Source organism: Cupressus sempervirens, chromosome 7, assembly GCF_028749045.1.
Source record: "Cupressus sempervirens isolate cs-2001-9-10 chromosome 7, ASM2874904v1, whole genome shotgun sequence".
Lineage (NCBI taxonomy): Eukaryota > Viridiplantae > Streptophyta > Pinopsida > Cupressales > Cupressaceae > Cupressus > Cupressus sempervirens.
In genome coordinates, this window is record NC_143124.1 from 132,091,601 (window position 1) to 132,111,390 (window position 19,790).

The 19,790-nt window shown below is 33.8% G+C and overlaps 2 protein-coding genes across 2 annotated transcripts; one reads left to right on the top strand and one right to left on the bottom strand.

Annotated features, from left to right (window-relative positions):
- Positions 1–452: 452 nt before the first annotated feature.
- Positions 453–2,648, bottom strand: LOC149545865 (GDSL esterase/lipase 6-like). Its single transcript, XM_089794498.1, has 5 exons — positions 2,332–2,648; positions 2,088–2,206; positions 1,348–1,581; positions 984–1,242; positions 453–873 (listed from the first exon to the last, which is right to left on the bottom strand). The coding sequence occupies exons 1-5, from the start codon at positions 2,570–2,572 to the stop codon at positions 599–601; spliced, it is 1,128 nt and encodes a 375-aa protein (XP_089650624.1). The 5' UTR covers positions 2,573–2,648; the 3' UTR covers positions 453–598.
- Positions 2,649–14,642: 11,994 nt separating this feature from the next.
- On the top strand, positions 14,643–17,357 carry LOC149545866 (GDSL esterase/lipase 6-like). The gene is made up of 5 exons (XM_089794499.1): positions 14,643–14,919; positions 15,039–15,157; positions 16,185–16,415; positions 16,533–16,791; positions 16,902–17,357. The coding sequence occupies exons 1-5, from the start codon at positions 14,679–14,681 to the stop codon at positions 17,174–17,176; spliced, it is 1,125 nt and encodes a 374-aa protein (XP_089650625.1). The 5' UTR covers positions 14,643–14,678; the 3' UTR covers positions 17,177–17,357.
- Positions 17,358–19,790: the final 2,433 nt, after the last annotated feature.

The following is a 19,790-nucleotide window of genomic DNA, read 5'->3' on the forward strand; positions in this document are numbered from 1 at the left end:
AGTTGAAATTTGCATAATTGTCCTCTCAAGATTAACATAAGAAGCGTTTCCACACACCTTTGCTTCCTTACACTCTTGGTTGCTGTTAAAACTGCTTCTTTTCTCCATACCTTCAGAGATGACTTCCACGTCTCTTTCACACCGCTACGTTTTTAATTGTTATGTTTTAAATCTTTTGTTAGATTTACACATCTTAATCTCACTTGAAAGTTGAAGGTATGAAATTATCTTATACATCGTAATGTAATTGTATCAATTTGTCAATCAATAGATAACTTTGTCGTGTGTGCTGCTTCATACGTTGTTTCTCTGTTGTATTCTTTGATCAATTGATAACTTTGTCATGTGTGCTGCTTCATACGTTGTTTCTCTGTTGTATTCTTTGATCTGTGTTAACAATATTAAGTTTAATTTAAACAAACGACTCCTGAAAAAATTATGACTAACAAACATGAGAGGGAGTTTCATTGGAACTCTTTTAACTTGAAGAATATTTATCAAATATGACACTACTACATTTTTCATAAATTCTTATGAACAAGAAAACACATCTTTCACGACAGACTTGAAGACTAGTTTATTTATTTAAACACAGCGGCTAAATCTCTGCCATGGCTTGTACACTCAAAGTAAAAAGACTCTTTTTTCCGATGACTAGGGTAGAAAGATTAAATGGATACATATTGGAAGAGTTTCCACTCCATATCTGCTCTGAAAACAGTTGATAAAGCTGTTGAGTACCATGAGATCCATCCCAAAACACATGTGTGCTTATATTGCTGCAAAACAAATTCGGTGGAATAGTCTTTCCACAGTCAACTTCTGCATTAAACAATCCAGATCCACAGCATGCCGACGTGGAATCGCTGAATCCTGATCAAGATTTTGCATAGATTCATTTCAGTTTTCAGTGACAAAATCACTAAAGCCAAAAGAAAACATAGTGGTAAACAATAGGAGCTTCGTTAAAGATGGCAACTTACCGTAGGCTTGAGGATTTTGAATTATGTTCATTAATCCATCGTAAGCATTAAGCTGGATGATGGTCACTCCCTCTAGTTTTTCATTGAGGAGAGTCACAAGAGACTTGGAAGCATTGTTGTATGCCATAGCCAGCTGGTTTGCACTATCCAAACATTCCCCATGTGATATATTGTAAGCAATATATTTAGTGTAAGGCACACAACCCACAGGTGGAATGTTGATCACAAGGAATTTTCTCGCCCCACCATTGTAAAGCCTCTATCACGTTAGAGAATAATTCAAATTTAGTGCTTCTGTAAGAGAAAAGATACTTTTTGGTACTACCAAAGAGAAGAATTTGGAAATGGGCGATTTCAGACTTACTACAACAGATTGATTAAATTTGGTGAGCAGAAGAGTGACAAACTCTGCTGGAGTTGTATTGTTTTGGAAAGTGCTGTTGGCTATGTAAGAGCCAATGTCATTGCCTCCAGCTGTAATACCAAATAATGACTTTTTCAGGACCGCTTGATCTGCACCTTCAGATGGGTCTGTCCTTGTTAGATTATCAGAATACTGTTCGAATAAAGATAGTTGTTGACTCATACTGATGACTATCTGCAAGATTGTAGAAGATTGGGTACAACGACAAACCATCAAACGTTCTGTTGAAATATTTTAAGAGTAATCCCTACCCAATTTTAAATTGTTGTTTATTTAGGAGTTAGAAATGCAGGAAAGAACATGATTAACCATTGCGAAGCCAACAATATATATTTATATATTATTTCTTAGTTGGGTAGGTAACCAATAGCTTTAGTTGCGTTGAAAGCAGAAGCCAAAGTTGTTCTAATAAGATTTAAAAGATTAAGAAGAAATTTGTGAAAAGTAATTATTTTAAAAGATTACATGATGAATAACAATTATCTAGACGATTCATTCATCTCAAAGCCATATGTTTAGGGTAAAAAACTCTTCTAATACACAACAAACTATCGATTATTTGTAGGGACTAACTCAAAATTTATCCAATATTTCACACAATTTTCACATTTATAGGGCGCTGAAATATAAATTTTGTCATAGCTTGAATATTCTTTGAAGAAAGAGAACTGAACAGAGACCTGTGTGGCACCTGTTGAGTCCAGCAGACCGCTACTTCCTGATGCAAAATTTATCCCTCTTGAAAAATCCGCGTCTGGTTGGAGATAAGGAGGGGGAAAAGGGAGCCCCAAGTAATTAGCTGCAACAACAATCAATGCATTATATTGTTTTGTTGTAAACACTTTGAAAAGCCGAATTATTGCATCTACAAGAAAATAAAACCGATTGAATAAGAGCATAAAAATCTGTAAGAAGAAAACATACCGACGAAGTCTAAAGCAGTGCGGCCATCTGTAAAACGACCAGTTGGGCATGGGAAAAATGAGACGCCATATGGTATGAAATTCGCACGCGCTGTACAGTTTGGAATATAATTATTATTCCCTGCATCTGCTAACGAGTCTCCAAACACATACATGGCCGGCACAATGGGTTTCTCTTCAACAGCTGTTAAACAAGTGATGAAACACAGCCCAGCTAAAACACTCAGCGCTGAACAGAACATTTTTATCCTAGCAACAGATTAAAACATTACAGCTGCTGAATATCTAAACTATCTGCCTATTTAAATAGCATGCCACTGCAGGTGGAGATAAAAACAGCAATTTTTGTGTATATGGATTAATACAGTCGAAAAATATCTCATTCCATTCGTCATACGACTGAACCCTAATTTCGATGGAATTTAGTTGCTACTGGACCCCTTGAACGATAATTGACTCAGTTTGAACATGAGGAGCGTTGGCCAGATTTATACCTAACCGATTTCGAGCTACTTATTGTCTTTTGTCGGGATTGAAATGATCAAAATACAGATTTTTTCGCGGCTTGTTCCAGAATCATTTTCTTTTCTTGCTTATATGGAGAATAGTCAAATGTTGACTTCATCAAATATAGATTAATTTTAATTTACGATAAATGAAGGTTGACATCTTAGATGATATCAAAATTAAACACATTATTTATGATGGAATACATGATTTGTTATGTTAAGATGATGTTGCCATAAGATGCATTCTTAAATGTCAATAAGATTATGCTCATGCATTTATTTCTTAATGATGATGTAATTAACATGTGATATATTGATTATGATGGATACTGACACATTTTTTGTTGCGAGTGTCTGAGTGGATGTAGGGATTGTCACGACAAGAGTGTGGTTGAAGTAGAGAGGGCTAGCCTCTCGTAAGGGGATATATGAATGTTGTGCTGCCACACAAACATATCACATAGAAGTTATGTTTTTTTTTTTCCATTACATATACTAAAAGTTAAATCTGAAAGCTGGAAATGAAAATTAAATATTTCATTTGATTTATAGATGATATATTTAAAGATGTGCATATAGAACATGAATATATTAAATGGCTAACGGATGAGTTTTGATGTTTTATCATGATATACAAACAAAAGTCTCATTTTTGAGTTCTCGATAGGAACATAGAGTTTGATTATAATACATAAAAGTGCCATGGAGAATTGTTTTACATGTCTTTTTATTTTAACTTCAAAAAAAAATTAATAATAAATAAATTGCAAAGGAAAACACCACACGGGGATTTACTTTTTTAGGTCAACTATAATTGGGGATTGTTAAAAAAAGGAGTGGGGGAAAGAGGAGATATCGGCGGCTGGGGTTTGAAGGAAGGAAGGGCATCATCGAGTAGAGGCATCATTGATCAAGAGAGCATCATCAAGCAGAGGCATCATTGAATAGTGTTGTCAATTGAGCCAGGTTCCTTCTATTTGATTGTTCTATTCAATGCACAGACTGTACAATTCTTGGTTGCTTTAGATAGTTTTGTAATAAAGCAGAGAAATCATTGTTGTATTGATGCATGCTAAATATGATCTTTTCTTTTTTTTAGTGTAGAAAATAAGGAAGAATGTATGTGCTCTCAAAATCTTAACCTAAACACATCAATCTAAAACCCATCTTATCTTGGAGAGTTTGTATGTACTTTTCCTTTTATTTTCATGTTTAAAGCCATGTGTTGGAGATCTTAGTTTCTTGTTTCCTCATCACCACCTATGGTTCACTTATCAGTTGTAGCATACATGTCTTGTAAATGCATTTAAAGATAATGGCACATAGGAAAGTAGATGATCCATGATCTCTCTATTAGCTCCTAATAAACTAGTATTAACTTTTTCTGCTCCTCCTAAGACATTTGTATTGTGGTAGTGAATCTCCTTCAGAGGGTATGTCTAGCATGGAAGGTTTTTCATTCCATCTGCTATATTTTTCTTTTTATTTATTTTTTCCACAAGCCCTTGCAACCTATGATTTAAAAAAATGAAGAAACAACTACAAACATTAGAGGATATATAAGATCAACACTATAACCATACATATGAATTGATTGTTCATTATTTTACACCTCACCTAAGGCCATTGTGTTGCACTGGTAGTTGTTTTGTAATGTGGGCATTACAAAGTTCCACACTTCACAATTTAGGATAGTTGAAGACCTTATGCATGCCTAGTAGAATGTTTGGAAACAAAGTTAAGGGTATAATGATTAAATTGTACAATTTTCTTATTTGAATAATCATGTGAACTTGTAGTATCCTAGGTATTGTCCGACTGTAACTTAGGGAAGGAATAATCCTATATGCATTTTGATCAGTTATAGAGCATTATTTTAGCATTTAAGTGTTCATTGAACCATACAAACAGAATAAATATACTTTTTATGTTTTATTTTTAGTTGCAAGAACATTCTTTCAGCATTTAAGTGTTGGCTGAACCATAAGAACATAATGGTATATATTTTATGTGTTTCAGTTGCAAGAGTATTCTTTCTATAATACTGTGATTGACTATATCATAAGGAAAAAATGAACATATGCGATGTGTTTTTATTTTTAGTCTTGAAACAACCTTAGTTCAAACCTCTTGTTGTAAATCAACATATAAATGTGTAATTTCCTTCATGGTTGGGTGCAATGTAGCAATTTTGGGAAAGATAGAATGGATACTTCATGCTTAGTTTCTTCTATCTTCTTGTTATATAGAATGGATACATGTTGTTCTTGTTTCTTCTGCTGTTAAATTTGGCTTTATAAGTGCTTGGCCAAGCCACTTGATTTCCCAAATATTGAATATGTGTGTGTGGCTATGCTTATTTGGTTTACTACATATGTGTAGATGTGTAGTTTTAATTTTTTATTCCTTGCTACATTCTATGATTAGGCTACTAGGCACATGGTTACATCTAGTGTGTTTCACAGCCGCGACAGACCATCTGATCCATCTTGTTCTAGGATGCTAGGCTTCTCATTGCAGGTTGGGGTATTCTTCTTGTTAGGAAGAATCCCCAAGGAGTAATTGCACCGTAGTTGGTGAGGTAAAAGCTCTTGGGCCACACTTTCATCTCGGATAGCAAATGGACAATATCCTATGGCTTGAAGATAGGTTATGCTAAAGGACACAATAGGAAAGCTTAACTTTATTCTACTGTAACTTTCATCCATGAGATGAATTAAACTATTTAAATTGTATACGAGAAAAATGTAAATTATGGAAATTGTTTAAAATGTATAATCACTGTAATTGTTGTATGTTAGATCAGCAACTTGGTTTATATGGTATTAGGTACTCAACAAAACATGAGATGTGTTAAGTGATTAGTTATCAACATTATTGATGTAACACTAAAAATTTCTGAATATCTTTACAATGAGGAATTGTAGATCATCATCTTAATGTTTTCATTATGTGAATAAACTAATTGTTGATGGATAAATAATTTAACTTTTCCACATTGTTTTGATTGGTTCTCTTCCACATTTTTTGCAATTTGATGATGTGGAAAATTTTAAATAGGACATGGTTCTTACATGTGGTATTAGAGCATGGTTTAAACCTAGGCCCTTGGGAAACTGTGCTAACCTATGTCCAATGTTGTCAGGTGTTTGAGTTATTACCATGACCACAAGAGCTAAATGGAAAAGTGGGTCCAGTAGTGGTCCATGGGCTAAGGAACCTTATGAGAGGTTAGATTAGATAATGGCACTGTAAACCCAACACGAGGCTATGCTATAGCAACAAGGCCAAATGATGGATAACCTAGAGTAGGAGGTTCAAGGTAGACACATTGAAGAAGAGGCAAGTAAGCATGATGAAGATCAATGTTCCAAAGCCCTATGAAAATAGGAAGAGGAATTGAGGAAGAAATGTGAGGATGAGTAGTTGGCTAAGGCCTTTAGGAGATCTGAGGTAGAGCAGAAGGCAAACACTAATTGTCAAGTTGCTCTCCTTAATTTTGATAGGATACAAATAGCACCTAACTTGATAAAGGATCTTAGGAAGGTGACTCTACCCATGTTTCATGGTAGAGCTTCTGGGGAAGATGTTCAGGCATGGATTACCAACATGGAGAAGTACTTCTTAGTTTGAAGCTATATGGGAAAATCTAGAATAGTTTGTGGCACCTATTAGCTAATGAGTGAGGTAATTAGATGATAGGAAAATGTCACGGTTTAAAAGAAGCTTGAGCATGGGGAGGTAACTTGGGAAGAATTCTTATAGCTTTTCTGCAAATGATGCTTACCTTAGCTATTCTATGATAAGAAAACAATAGATTTCTACAAACGAGTTTAGGAGAACATGAACATTATGCAATATCATGAACGATTTTTCCATTTGGTGATGTATGCTACTTAGTATCAACATGATGAGCTATTTAGAGCTTGAAAATTTGTAATGGGTTTGCGACCAAAGATCTATAGTGAGGTCAAGATGCAGGAGCCTAAGACCATGGACTTTGCATTGTGTAAGGCCCTTAAGGAGGAATAGAGGTTGAAGGATGTTTCTTCATATAAATCCTCCAACCAAAATTATAAAAGGAAGTTCCAAGATAATAGGTTATAGCAGGATAACAAGGGTTACTAGGATGATAGGCCAAGGGGAAATGGAAAGAAGCAACAATTCAAAAACATGAAGGATAAGGGACAAGAGAATTTTGACAAGAGCAAGGAAAACTAGAACAACAAAAAAAATCAAAATCCTAGAAATGGAAGTGCAAGGAATGGAAAAAACTGAGGTGATTAGAACAGGAATGAGGATAGAAGATGCCCTAGGACATGATGTTTTACATGTCACGATGACCATTTTTCTTCTTAGTTCCCACAATGAGCCGATAAGAGGGACTTTCTTCGACAACACCACATTCATGTTGCAGTTGATCATAGACAAACAAAATATCAGGCCACTCTTATATAGATAACTAGTACACTTTTTGGTTACCCTATTTCTCTCCTTATAGATATTGTGCTACTAAATGTTTTGTAGATCCTAGGATTGTAGCCAAGATACTTGTTAGGGTTGGTTTTATGGCTGAAACTTGGATTGTAGAGTATGGTAACAGGGTTGAACACAAGGTAGAGCAATGCTTATTTTATAGTGAGTTGGAGCTCCCTAGCTTTCGAACAGAGGTCAACTTGTATGTAGTGGCTTTGGGCTCATACAATGGCATCATAGCCATCAATTGGTTAAGTGAGCATAAAGCGTTATTAAATTGTAAGGATAAGGTGATTGAATGTCTCAGTGACACAGGGTATGTAATGATACTAAAAGGTGTCAAATGAACCTTGGAGTTGAGGAAAATTTCAACAATGTAGTTGAAGAAAGCCAAGATGAAAGGATGTCAATTATACATCACCCATGTTAAGAGTCTAAAAGAGACTCCACCTTGATTGGAGGATCATCCTATTTTGCAGGAATTTAGAGATGTGTTTCCAGATGATTTTTCCCAACTACTCACTAAGAGGGAGTTTTATTTCTCCATAGATCTTGTACCAGGAGCAGGACCTCAATCAAAGGTTCCCTACTGTATGACTCATTTACCCATGGTTGTGACTCTCAACCAATGATAGCACCTCCAAAATTCACAACACAATTAGAAATAAAAGTTTAGAACTATTTGGAATATCATCATTGAGCCTACGATTACACATTTTTCTTAGTGTGTCCTCTTCTAGGGTTTTCCCTTGGGCTCTTGGCTCAAGCACTTGGGTATTCCTGACCCTTTTTGTCCCTTTCATAGGAAATCAGATTAGTTTTTGCACATTTTTTGGTTCTATCAAAGAGTTGAATACTACTAGCTCTAGATTCATGACTTTTTAAAGCCTATTAGGTTAGATCCTTTTTTCTTGGCATAGGGTTCTTCTGGGTGATTTTCCTAAAATCCCTTTCAAGTTTTCTTAGATTTTCCATGTTGTCAGAACGAAGAATCTTTTCACTCTTTGGAAGAATAGAAATTCAATCCTATTCAATCACATCTTTCTTGATATAAATGTTTATATACACACTAAAGCTCTCATATGTAATAATGTAATGATTTAGATTCAAGTACAATCAAGCAAGGTGGCCCTAGAGGTGGTCCACCTAGAGGAGCTTCTCAATCACTATGGAAATGCACCTTGTATGGTTATCTAGGTTCTACCTAATTCTGTCTCTATCAATAAAATGCTACCTTGTGGTTGTTGATGGGGCCATAGCTCTTTGGCTTGATTCTCATAAATGCTTTGCTCCCACTCCCTGTGCCACTCTCCTAGCAGTAGTTGGGATGTTCGACACCATCAATCTACCTCTTGTAGCGACATTATAGTTGGTCCCTAGTTTCTCCTCTTGCTACTTATGGTGCCTTTGGTTGGCATGTTGCTAGATCTAACCCTAAGTGGTCATTCCCTTGCCTAGATTTGCTGAGATTTCCATCTAGGCCGGAGGGAGAGGAAATCTGAAAAGACACTAGTGCTTCTATTGATAGGTGGGCTCCTCCTGAGCCATCCTCCAACTCCATTGATGCTTGGGGTTTTCATGATCATCAAGATCCTCCTCCCTCAGATGGCACTGCTTTAGCCACCTAAGGTAAATTTATAGTTTTTTAATGCATAGTTAAATTCTTTCTAACTTTTCCAATGAACTCTCTTGGGCTGATCTCATATCCTCAGACACTTTTTTTTGTGAATATTACACTTTAATATTTACTTAATTGAAAAAGGGACTATTCATCAAAACATATATATGAGAAACCACCAAAGATAAGAAGAAACAATATGGTGGTATTTTATTATATAAAAGGAAGTCAAAATTTGGGTGACTACTTAATGTATAAAGACATGGTGATAGGGTCATTATCAAAAAAATCATAGCTCACAGATCCATAGTCAACAAACTATACACCTATAGTTAATACAAAAAACATAGCAATGAACCACCAACATACTATAGAAACAAGCTTCACAGATAGAAAAAATGAAAACCATCCATTCTAAACTAACAACTAGACTAAACATAGTATCCAAGATGTTTGTCATGACATCTATTAAAGCCATATTGAGATTGTTCCAAATCTATTCATGATGTACTTGAGAGTATTGTGGTTTTGTTACTAGGATTTAGTTGTGTAGTTCTTGAATCAAACTCGTTGACTTATGTTTCATGAGTAGTGGTTCACATGAATCCATCTCTCATCATAATAAATGGAACATTTAGCACTCATTGCATCTAGGTGATGCTCACAAAGGTGAATCACCCAAACTTTCTAGTAGGTCACCCATCCATTACTACTCCATCTTGAGTGCAATTAAGTATGATTTTTTTTCCATGGTTAACCTGATATTCTTCCAACTCTGTTTTCTTAAAAAATGCAATAACTTTTGAAAGTATTCTCTCTCCATATTATAGAAAATTTACTATGTTGAAGTACGTGTTACCTATATTTATATTAGATAAGAATTAGTCACCTCTTTAAGGATAATAAAATTTTGAATTGAATTTGATTCTTAGATTATTAACTCTCTTAAAGGCACCCCAAGACCATAGCTGGACCTATTATACCAGCTTTTGAAATTGGTTAAGGTTTAATTATTTTCTTTGAATATTCACAGATTGATCAAATCACCATTCCATGTAATAGAGTGATTAAGTCTCGCATTTTCAAGGGAACACAATGTTAGTGTAATTTATTATATTATTAATAAATGTATTACACTATTTAGGATACTAAGTTAGATAGTGCTTTTTACATGACATTTGCTAACCTATTTTCCATTTACCCAATTGATGTACTGACTCTATTACCCTTTTTAAGAATAAACCCCTAGACTACAGTTCGGTAAACATACATTTTTGTTTCCCTCTAAATTTAAATTAAGGCACAACTTCCTTATCAGGTATTCCATGAATGGAAGAGTAAAAATAGAAAATTGTGTACCTATGAATCTATGAGGTCCAAAGGTATGAGACTCCCAAAAGTTCTATAATGAAATTACTACTATGATAGGGAAGATGCCTACACAATCTCTTATGTGGGAAGCAAAAGAATAATAATGGATAGCTATCTACCTACAAATCTTTGGATAGTCATGTAATTTTAAACTTCATAAATTTGTATGTAGGGGTAAAAGCATAAACTCGTGTCACCTTTTTGTAATGGAAAAGGCTAACAAAAGTATAACTGTTACCTTTAGTGACATAAAATTGGTATTATTATTTTGAATTAGAAAATAAAGTAAACTAAAGAAATGTGTAGAAATGTATGAATTTTAGGATTATAATATTTAATAATTATTTGGAATAATGGTTGTCATATTTTCCTAATTTTTATAGATAATTTTTTAGCTATTGAAAAAGGCTAAAAATTAGGGGTCTTGTTCCCACCACAAAACTATGTGGAAATAAAATTATTTCCCTTTCATCTCAGACTATGTTATAGATAACATATATATCTAGAACAATCAAAAATAAAAATTGACTTTAGACCTATATTTTCTCTTTTGTAATGATTGAAATTTCAACTCACTTGAAATTAATAGTTTTCAACTTCCAACACATTTCTTAGAACAAATATATTCTAACAAGGAGAAAACTTATAGATTCTAGTAGAGGATTCTCTCCTCTAGAATGTCATATACTCTTTAGAGTTTTTTAATATGATTTCATATTTTTTCTTTCTTAAAACTAACATATTTTTGAGTGTTAAAATACATTCTTGTAGATTTTTTTAATTACAATATACTTTATCTTATTAAAACACCATAAAATCTATATGAGAATGTTCTTGACTCTGATCTCTATAATATGGTATTTATATGTTATTAAAAAAATATCATTAAAAATAGTAGGAGTTATTGAAACACCACTTTTCTAAAAAAAATTAAAAATTCCTTTATTAATTGGATACAAAGTAGTATAAAACATGCATTTAATAGACATTTCCAATTGGAAAACTATGAGATAATATATAACTTAGCTAGAATGAATTTATCTAGATCATAGGTTTAAAAAATTATATTTTTAGATAGAAATACTTAGATTTAGTCATTCTGATAAGTCAACTTGAAAGGTGACATAGTGTTGTACCTTTACTTGTAGTCAATTATCCATTTGTACTCTACCACTTTCCCGATTTGATATTGTGTGTTCATCTTTCCTATCAAAGCATAAGTTTCATCAAAGAACTTTTTGTTTTCTAGAATGACCTTGTAATATTCCTTATATACTCCATCCACCTATTTGTCAAAATCTTTCACCGAGGCCTTGCCCCTTTGGATCTGGCTTAGTAACTTCTGACTAGCAAGAGAAGTGGGGTCTAATGTCTATGGATATTGGATAAAAGTTTGGGGACCTAGGATGCTAAAAGCATAAATGTAATCTACCATAGCTTTTATGATCTATTCTATTTCATTTTTATCCCTACTATACTTCCATGACCTAGTTAACATCCTCTTTTCTCAGACGTCAAAGTAGTGCTCATCAATTTTCCTATTAACCAAACGTATGTCTACCTTAAACACACTATAGTACTCTTTTGTGGGGCTTTTAAGTTGCTTTTTAGTGGTTGCTATAGCATGTTTGATAGTCCATTTACTAGTTTTGGAGTGAATATGTAGCCTAGTTGTAGTCTTCAACTTCTTAAGCTTTAGGGTCTTACCCCATGTGATATTACCTATGTTAGGAAAATAAATTTTGACATAAAAGAATATGAAAGCTAGCAGTGAGCCAAACTTACACATTGTGTTCTTTTCTTTTCTAATTCTTGGAAAATTCTCATCTAATTGACTCAGATGTCGATCGTGACATCCATAGCCATGTACGAGATGCTATCTAGTTGGATTGACTAATAGAATTTGTGACTAATAACCCTCATTGCAAAGCCTATCTCTGCATCCTTGATGGCAGAAATAGTCAATCCATGGTTGTTCTACACTACCAATGTGTTTAGGCTGATCACATCCTTTCTTTGATAGCAAATAGTCTTCACTTTATCTATTACAGGATATTTAGTCACTCAATGAATAATTTGTTCGATGATCTCAACTATTCTATCTTCTAGCTACAATTTCATGTTATGTACTCAAGTGAAATTGATCTTTATCAATTCTATTTTGAAAACCCAAAAAAATTCTAGGGCATGCGTGAGTCCAACCTTGTCAATATCCATATGCTCTTCCTTCAATTTCCCATTAATGCACAACTTCTCATAAGTACTTCTCAAATTGAAATCACTAACTTCACTAATCTTACATGTATAACAAGATATCATGTCATGGATAATAACTACCCTTGGTGGAATAGAAGATAGGGCACTAGACACATCTCCTTTCATTGCAATCTCTAGATATGCCTTAAGGTTTAGTGGATTAACAATTTCATTTTGAATTAAGTGCATGTTATGAACATTTGTTTATTCACCTTTTTGTCCAATAGTTGAGCTAGATGTCATTTTCACATCTAGGGTTTGATATTGCGACTCCGCTTCACTTGGTATTAACACAATTGCTCTGAGTCACTCTCAATACTGATGGCATGCACTTAGATCTTCACAAATTCACTCAACTAGGCTTAGAAATCACTCAAAGTCTATTAACTCTTGAAAGCACAAATGAAGGGTAATCAAAATGAATAGTGAAATTTTCTATATAGTTTGAAAATTTAATTTTAGAGCCTCATAGATGTTACATAGATATAGCGGGAGCATAGCAATTATTGCACCCACTACTGCGATGCTTGATAGTAACACTTCAAGCTTTTTCAATTTGGCTAGTACCACAACTTGCTCTATATTAACAATTTCACTTGGCAACTTAACACTTTCATCCTCCAATACTAATACTAAGTCACCACTAACCTTTTAACTCGGCATCCATAAACATTGCTTGGTACAAATTTCAAATCTATCCTTGTGCATCTAATCATATGCTAATTTGGACTCTTATGCATTCAATCTTAGGATCTGATGTATGATTCAAGAATTCAAACTACAGTTCCATACATACCTCTTTTCTTAGTTTGCAGTGGTGAATCACCTAATCCATTGGATTGGGTGATTACAACTTCATCATTTGCATTGTTGCTTAAACATTACATACTATGTAACTTGGCATATATGGCCCCTGATATTCAACTCTTCTTGATCCTTCATGTTGTCCCTTGGTTCATGATCTTTGCTCAACTTATACTAGTTATCCTTGCTTTTCTTGACTACTGTAGAACTTGGCATTCACTATTCTTTCCTTCTAGATAACTCATCTTGTGTGCTTCCCTTTGAACTTGTCAGCAACAATTGGATTGCTTGGAAATGCTTATGTGCACTTGACAACTATATTTTCCTCGACACATACTAAACTTGTTTAGATCTTCACTTTGTAGCTTGGCCTATGTGGTGGCTTAGTAGTAGTGATGACCAACCAACATTTCTTAGTAAATGACTAAGTGTTTTGCACTAATAAACAATAGCCTTTAGGATCAATAGGAACAACATAATAAGAACAATATAAGAAAAGACTCATATATTAGTTTCATAAGAATACAAGAATATACCATAACTTAAATATTTGCGACTAAAAAATTTGAATCCTTCCTATCAAACTTTAATATTTCAAATAGAAAAATTGGAATTTTACTATTTCCAAAATGTGCAGGATACTAACTAAATCTTCCAAATATATCGCTTAAAATGAATATTGTAGATAATCTCGATTTTACTTTTCTTTAGCCAACATTAAAATGACAGCAAGCCTAAGATTTTTTCATATTTCTTATCGTCGTCGAGGAAGTGTTACTGGTTGTTAATGAGCATGTGAGGATAATGCTTCATACTGTACGTTCAGAGTAGACAATTTTGACAGCTATGTTGTCTTTCATTCCATGAACGACTGTACCGTGAGTCCTGAAATGTCCCTTTCACTTTCCTTTGTCCATTTAGTATTTAGTTCCTTCAATACCATTAGTATTTAGGTTACACAAGTAATAAATGAGCGTATAAGCAATAAATTAGTGCCTTAAACATCAAATATGTATTTAATTGATTTCAGTCTTGACAAAATAAGTGGTTCAGAATCAGCTAGGAGTAAAGCTGGCCAATATTACTGGCATTCTAGTTGCAGCAAACATCATAGGGGCTCCACTAGCAAGTAAATTCCAATGAAATTGGGGTCAGGTCACATAATAAATTGAATGGCATTGTGGTCCACTGTATTAATGAAAATACCGTGATGGTATTGCCATTTTTATCTCTACGTGTAACAGAATATTATTTAAGTAGTAAATGGGTTCGGTATTCAGCGGTGTAGTGTGTTAATCTTTTGCTTAAGTGAGAATGGCGGGCTCAGTTATAAGTATTTTAGTTGCGGTGTTCCTGATCATTTGTTTTGCAGCAGCTGAAGAGGAGCCTTATGTGCCAGCAATGTATTTGTTTGGAGACTCGTTGGCAGATGCAGGTAATAACAATTATATTCGAAACTGTACAGCGCGTGCAAACTATATTCCATATGGCATTTCTTTTTTCCCTCACCCAACTGGTCGTTTTACTGATGGCCGAACCGCCTTCGACTTCGTTGGTATGATTTCTTTCTACAGAATTTTATAGCCTTATTTGATCTGTTTTGTGCAGATTTGGATAGTTTAATACTGTTTTTGGAGCATGAACATGAATATAATGAATTGTTTGTGGTTGCAGCTGAACGTTTGGGATTAAGTTATCCTCCACCTTACCTCGAACCAGATGCAGATTTTTCAAGAGGGATAAATTTCGCATCAGGAAGTAGCGGCCTTCTCGACTCAACTGGGACCACGAAGGTCTCTTCACTGTTTTTTCCCCGTCTGAGTAATTTTAACCAGAATGAATTTTCAGCTCCATCAAATAATAATTTTTTTGTATGAGAATGAAATATTTTCATTTGGAGCTTGTATAATTTTGGATGGTTTAAACATTACACATTGAAGCTTGATTTAAACATTATACATTGAAGCTTGATTTCTAAACTAAAAATATTAAATAGTCAAAGTTGATTTATTTTTAAAAATTTAATTTCTACTTAATCTGTAATATTTAAGAACAGCCATTTATTCTATGTTCATTTATGACTTATCTGTTTTCTTCGTAAATGTATGTGATTGGAGCTACTTATTTAATCGTTTAATGATTTTAAGACCCGTTTGCAAATTTTCCTGTTGTTACGTAGACTGTTTAAGTATGCATGATGCACTGTGCTTTTCTTCCAAAGTTGTTCGTAGTGTTTGAATCTTTCCTTCGAATGCTAATTTAACTGCGAGATCAGGAGAGCTTGGTTTAGCCTGAACTGATTATATGTACTTATGTTTTCCTTTATTACTCCCTAAGACGTTCAGGTGTTTAATCCTTAGTATAGAGGCTTCTCTTGATAGATGGTACTATATCATTATAGGTCTGTTTTGTTAATTTATTTAGGACTGCACTTATTCTAGGGGTTTTAACTCGTGAACTTATATTGATACGTTTTAAGCACATTCAATCTATTCCATCACAATCATTTACTTCCAACTAACCTTATTCCTACCTTAAGGGTTTTGAAGTATCTGTTGCAGTTCGAAAGTATTTGGCCCTCTGTCCAAACTGCCTTACTTTGACTTTACTTTTCTGCTAAGTTGAGGCTGCCCAACATTCACTTTTGCATTCTACATTTTCTACTCTTAGTTTCGGTATTGTCAAATTATTATGATTTCAAATGTATACAAAAGACTCTTAAGTGCACCAGTTCTGAAATATGGTAGTAATTACCTTTAGAATTTTTCACTAAATAGTTTGATGGTTTGCCATTGTACCTAATCTTCTCATATCTTGCAGAATGTTATCAGTATGAGCCAACAAATAGATCTGTTCGAACAATATTGTCATAATCTAACGAGCCAAGATCCATCTGGAGCTGCCCAAGCGAACCTGGGAAAGTCTATATTTGGAATTACAGTTGGAAGCAACGACATTGGCTCTTACATAACCAACACTACTTTCCAAACCACTACAACTTCAACAGAGTTTATCACTCTTCTTGTCACAAAATTTAATCAATCTATTCTAGTATGTGCAAAATCCATCAATTTCGAAATATCTTCACTCTACTAATAAACCAAAATAGATGCCTTTCCCTTTACAAAAGAAGAACTAAATCATTATTATTACTGTTTAACTTGACAGAGGCTATACAATGTTGGAGCGAGAAAATTTCTTATATTCAACATTCCACCTGTGGGCTGTACTCCTTACACTAAATATATTAGTTACAATACATCACAAGGAGAATGTTTGGATGTCGCAAACCAGCTGGCCATGGGATATAACAGTGCTTCCAAGTCACTTATAGCTCTCCTCAATGAAAAACTTGACGTAGTGAAGATCATCCAACTTAATGCTTATGATGAATTATTCACCATAATTAAAAATCCTGAAGCCTATGGTAAGCTGCCCTCTTTATAGAATCTTTTATAATATAGTTTTTCTATTCTGTTGAGTTTAGTGATTGTGTCACTGAAAACTGAAATGAATCTATGCAAAATCTGTGTTCAGGATTCAGCGAATCTATGGCGGCATGCTGTGGCTCGGGAATGTTTAATGCAGAAGTGAACTGTGGAACGACAATTCCACAGAATATGTTTTGCAGCAATATAAGCACGTATGTGTTCTGGGATATATCTCATGGAACTCAAAAGCTTTATCAACTATTTTCAGAGCAGATCTGGAGTGGGAACTCTTCTGTTATGTATCCATTTAATCTATCTACACTAGTCTTCGAAAAAACGAGTCTACATACAAATAGTGAACTCACTATTTCCGAGATATAGTTATTACTACTAGAATAAATACTTGATTATAAATGTCTGTCGGCACAGACTAGCTGCCTCCAGCCATGTACACCACCCATCCATTATAAAGTTTTACTTGTTATGTAGAATTTATAATGTGTATCTCTTTAAATTGAATAGAAAAACCAATTGTCTGTGTGCGTTAAGATTTTTTTTATCTATCCGTGCATTCATTTTCCAGAGCTTTCTAAAAGTTTGATTGTGACCTTTGTAGGCTATGATTTAGCTGTTGTTTTTGTGGTTTGGCAACAGCCTCCACTGTGTAGATTGAACGCTTTGTGATCTATGAGCTGTGAGATTGTGTGAAGTTTGTGAGTTATTATTTTGTTTACTCTACGCTCCTAGCAGTGATATTACAGGGAAAATCTATAGACATTCTTTATCAATTCGAGCTAGTGCTGGTGATGATATGTAATTAAGTTTCAGTTTTCTATCTGGCCTATCGGAATTCCCATTCACGTCAAGCCAGATCTGCGAACTCTACCGCTGTCTTGATTACATGATAATGTTTCAAATTACTATTTTATCTGGTATTGATTTATCTTCATTTATCTGAGACAGACGAGATATGATGAAGTTGACGCTAGATTCCATTTCTGAGGATCATATTGGACCCCAAATTCCTTATCCTGCAATCCTAGGCATAACGTTTGTATATAATGAGATTTTAGTTTGAGGACCACATTCAGCCAAGTATTTAGCCGCTACTTTGTTTATTCTAAGATGAGATGATTTGATTTGGTACAAAAGAATTCTTATTCAGATTTTCCTTACAGAAATCTTTCTAGTTATCTCTACTATCCTTTCAACATTCTTTCTCCTTACAATTAATCTTTTTATTTATTTTTTCAATAAATTTAGTGTGTTTAGAAGTTACCTACCTTCTTCCCCTCATTGTTGATTATAACCTTTATAACTATGTATATTAAAAAAAATACATATTACAATAAAAATTTATATAATACAAAAATTGATATATATAAGATAAATAAAATTTTTATATGTGTGTGTGTGAAATTATGCACAAGGGAATATTGGAGGTCCCTAAGATGTCAAGGTGAAGAACTAGGCCCCCTTTGGTAGCTGGAATTAGAATGGAATTGGCATTCAAAATTCTAAAAAAATTCTAATCCATTGTTTGGGTCCACACAATCTGAATTGAAATTGGGAAAAAGTATAATCCGGTATTCTCATTTGACCTTGAAAACAAGAATTCCAAATTCTTCAAAATACTTGTTATTTGGAATTCCCATTTTTTGAAAATGAGGATTTCAAAAAAAGATTTGTCTAGAATGGAAAATGATCTGGAATTCATAGCGAAGTTTGAAAATGGTGAAGGTGAGGTTGAAATATTTCCTCAAAGCTATTCAAATAGTTTTATCAAAATTAGCGTTGGAGTGGGGTGGGGGGGGGAAGGATTGTTAGGCTTGTAAATTTTATATGATCGAAAATAATCAAAACTTTATTGTGTTCTATTCAGCAAGATTCATTACATAAATAAAATAGTCATATAGTAGTTAAACTACTATTTAATAACTACCAAAACTGAAATTTATAACCCAATTCTATAACCCTAATGATTAATACGTTAACATCCTCCCCTTAATTGAAAAAGGTTACATGAAATTAGGAGTATTTTGAACTCCTCAGCCTATTGCTTTGATAGGTATCACTTTGAGATTGATTTTGTCCCATTTGAATTAGCACACTTTGGGTGCATATTTACTTAAAATAACACACATTGGGTGCCATGAACTTGTATTCTTAATGTTACAATTTGATAAAAGAACTTTCGGTGCATAATTACTGAAAATAGCACACATTGGGTGCAATGAACTTGTACTATTCATGTTAGAATTTGATAAAAGCACACATTGGGTGTTACAAACTTTTTTGTTTGTATTACAATTTGATAAGAGCACATATTGGGTGCTATGAAATAACACACATTGGGTGCTATGAATTGTTTTGTACATAGGACATTTCTATAATAGCAGACATTACATGCGCAATAAATTTGTTTTGTCCATTTGTGTCCATTTGTTTGAAAATGATTACATTGAGTTTGAATATGAAATTAATTGGACTTGAATCTGAAATTGCTACTTGTGAAATGAATATTCTCCCCTTGAAAAATGAGAGGAAATGAATTCATGTGATAAGCTATTGGATAAGATACCACATATTTATTGTCATTGCTTCAAATAGGTGGAGTGCATCAATATGGACCACAAGTTTTATTTCCAACATCATTTTCATCCATAAAATTATATCACCTTGATTAGTGTGATCAACATTCACCTTATTTGAAAATTTTGTTTGTTTGTTTTTCTTTTTCTTTTTAATATTTAAATTGATGCATCTCAATCCCTGTTGCTGCTACCTTTTCTACCTTGTAATATTGTAAACTAAGCATTGGATACCTTCATTACTTAAAAAAATTTCTACAATAGTACGTTTGCAAAATATACTATCTATATAACCAATTTCAAGCTTCTGAGTACACAGAAATAGCTATGTAAAATTAAACTTTGATAAGAAATTTGATATAGAGAATGAGAGAGAATTTCTAAAACCTTTGTATCAAATGTCA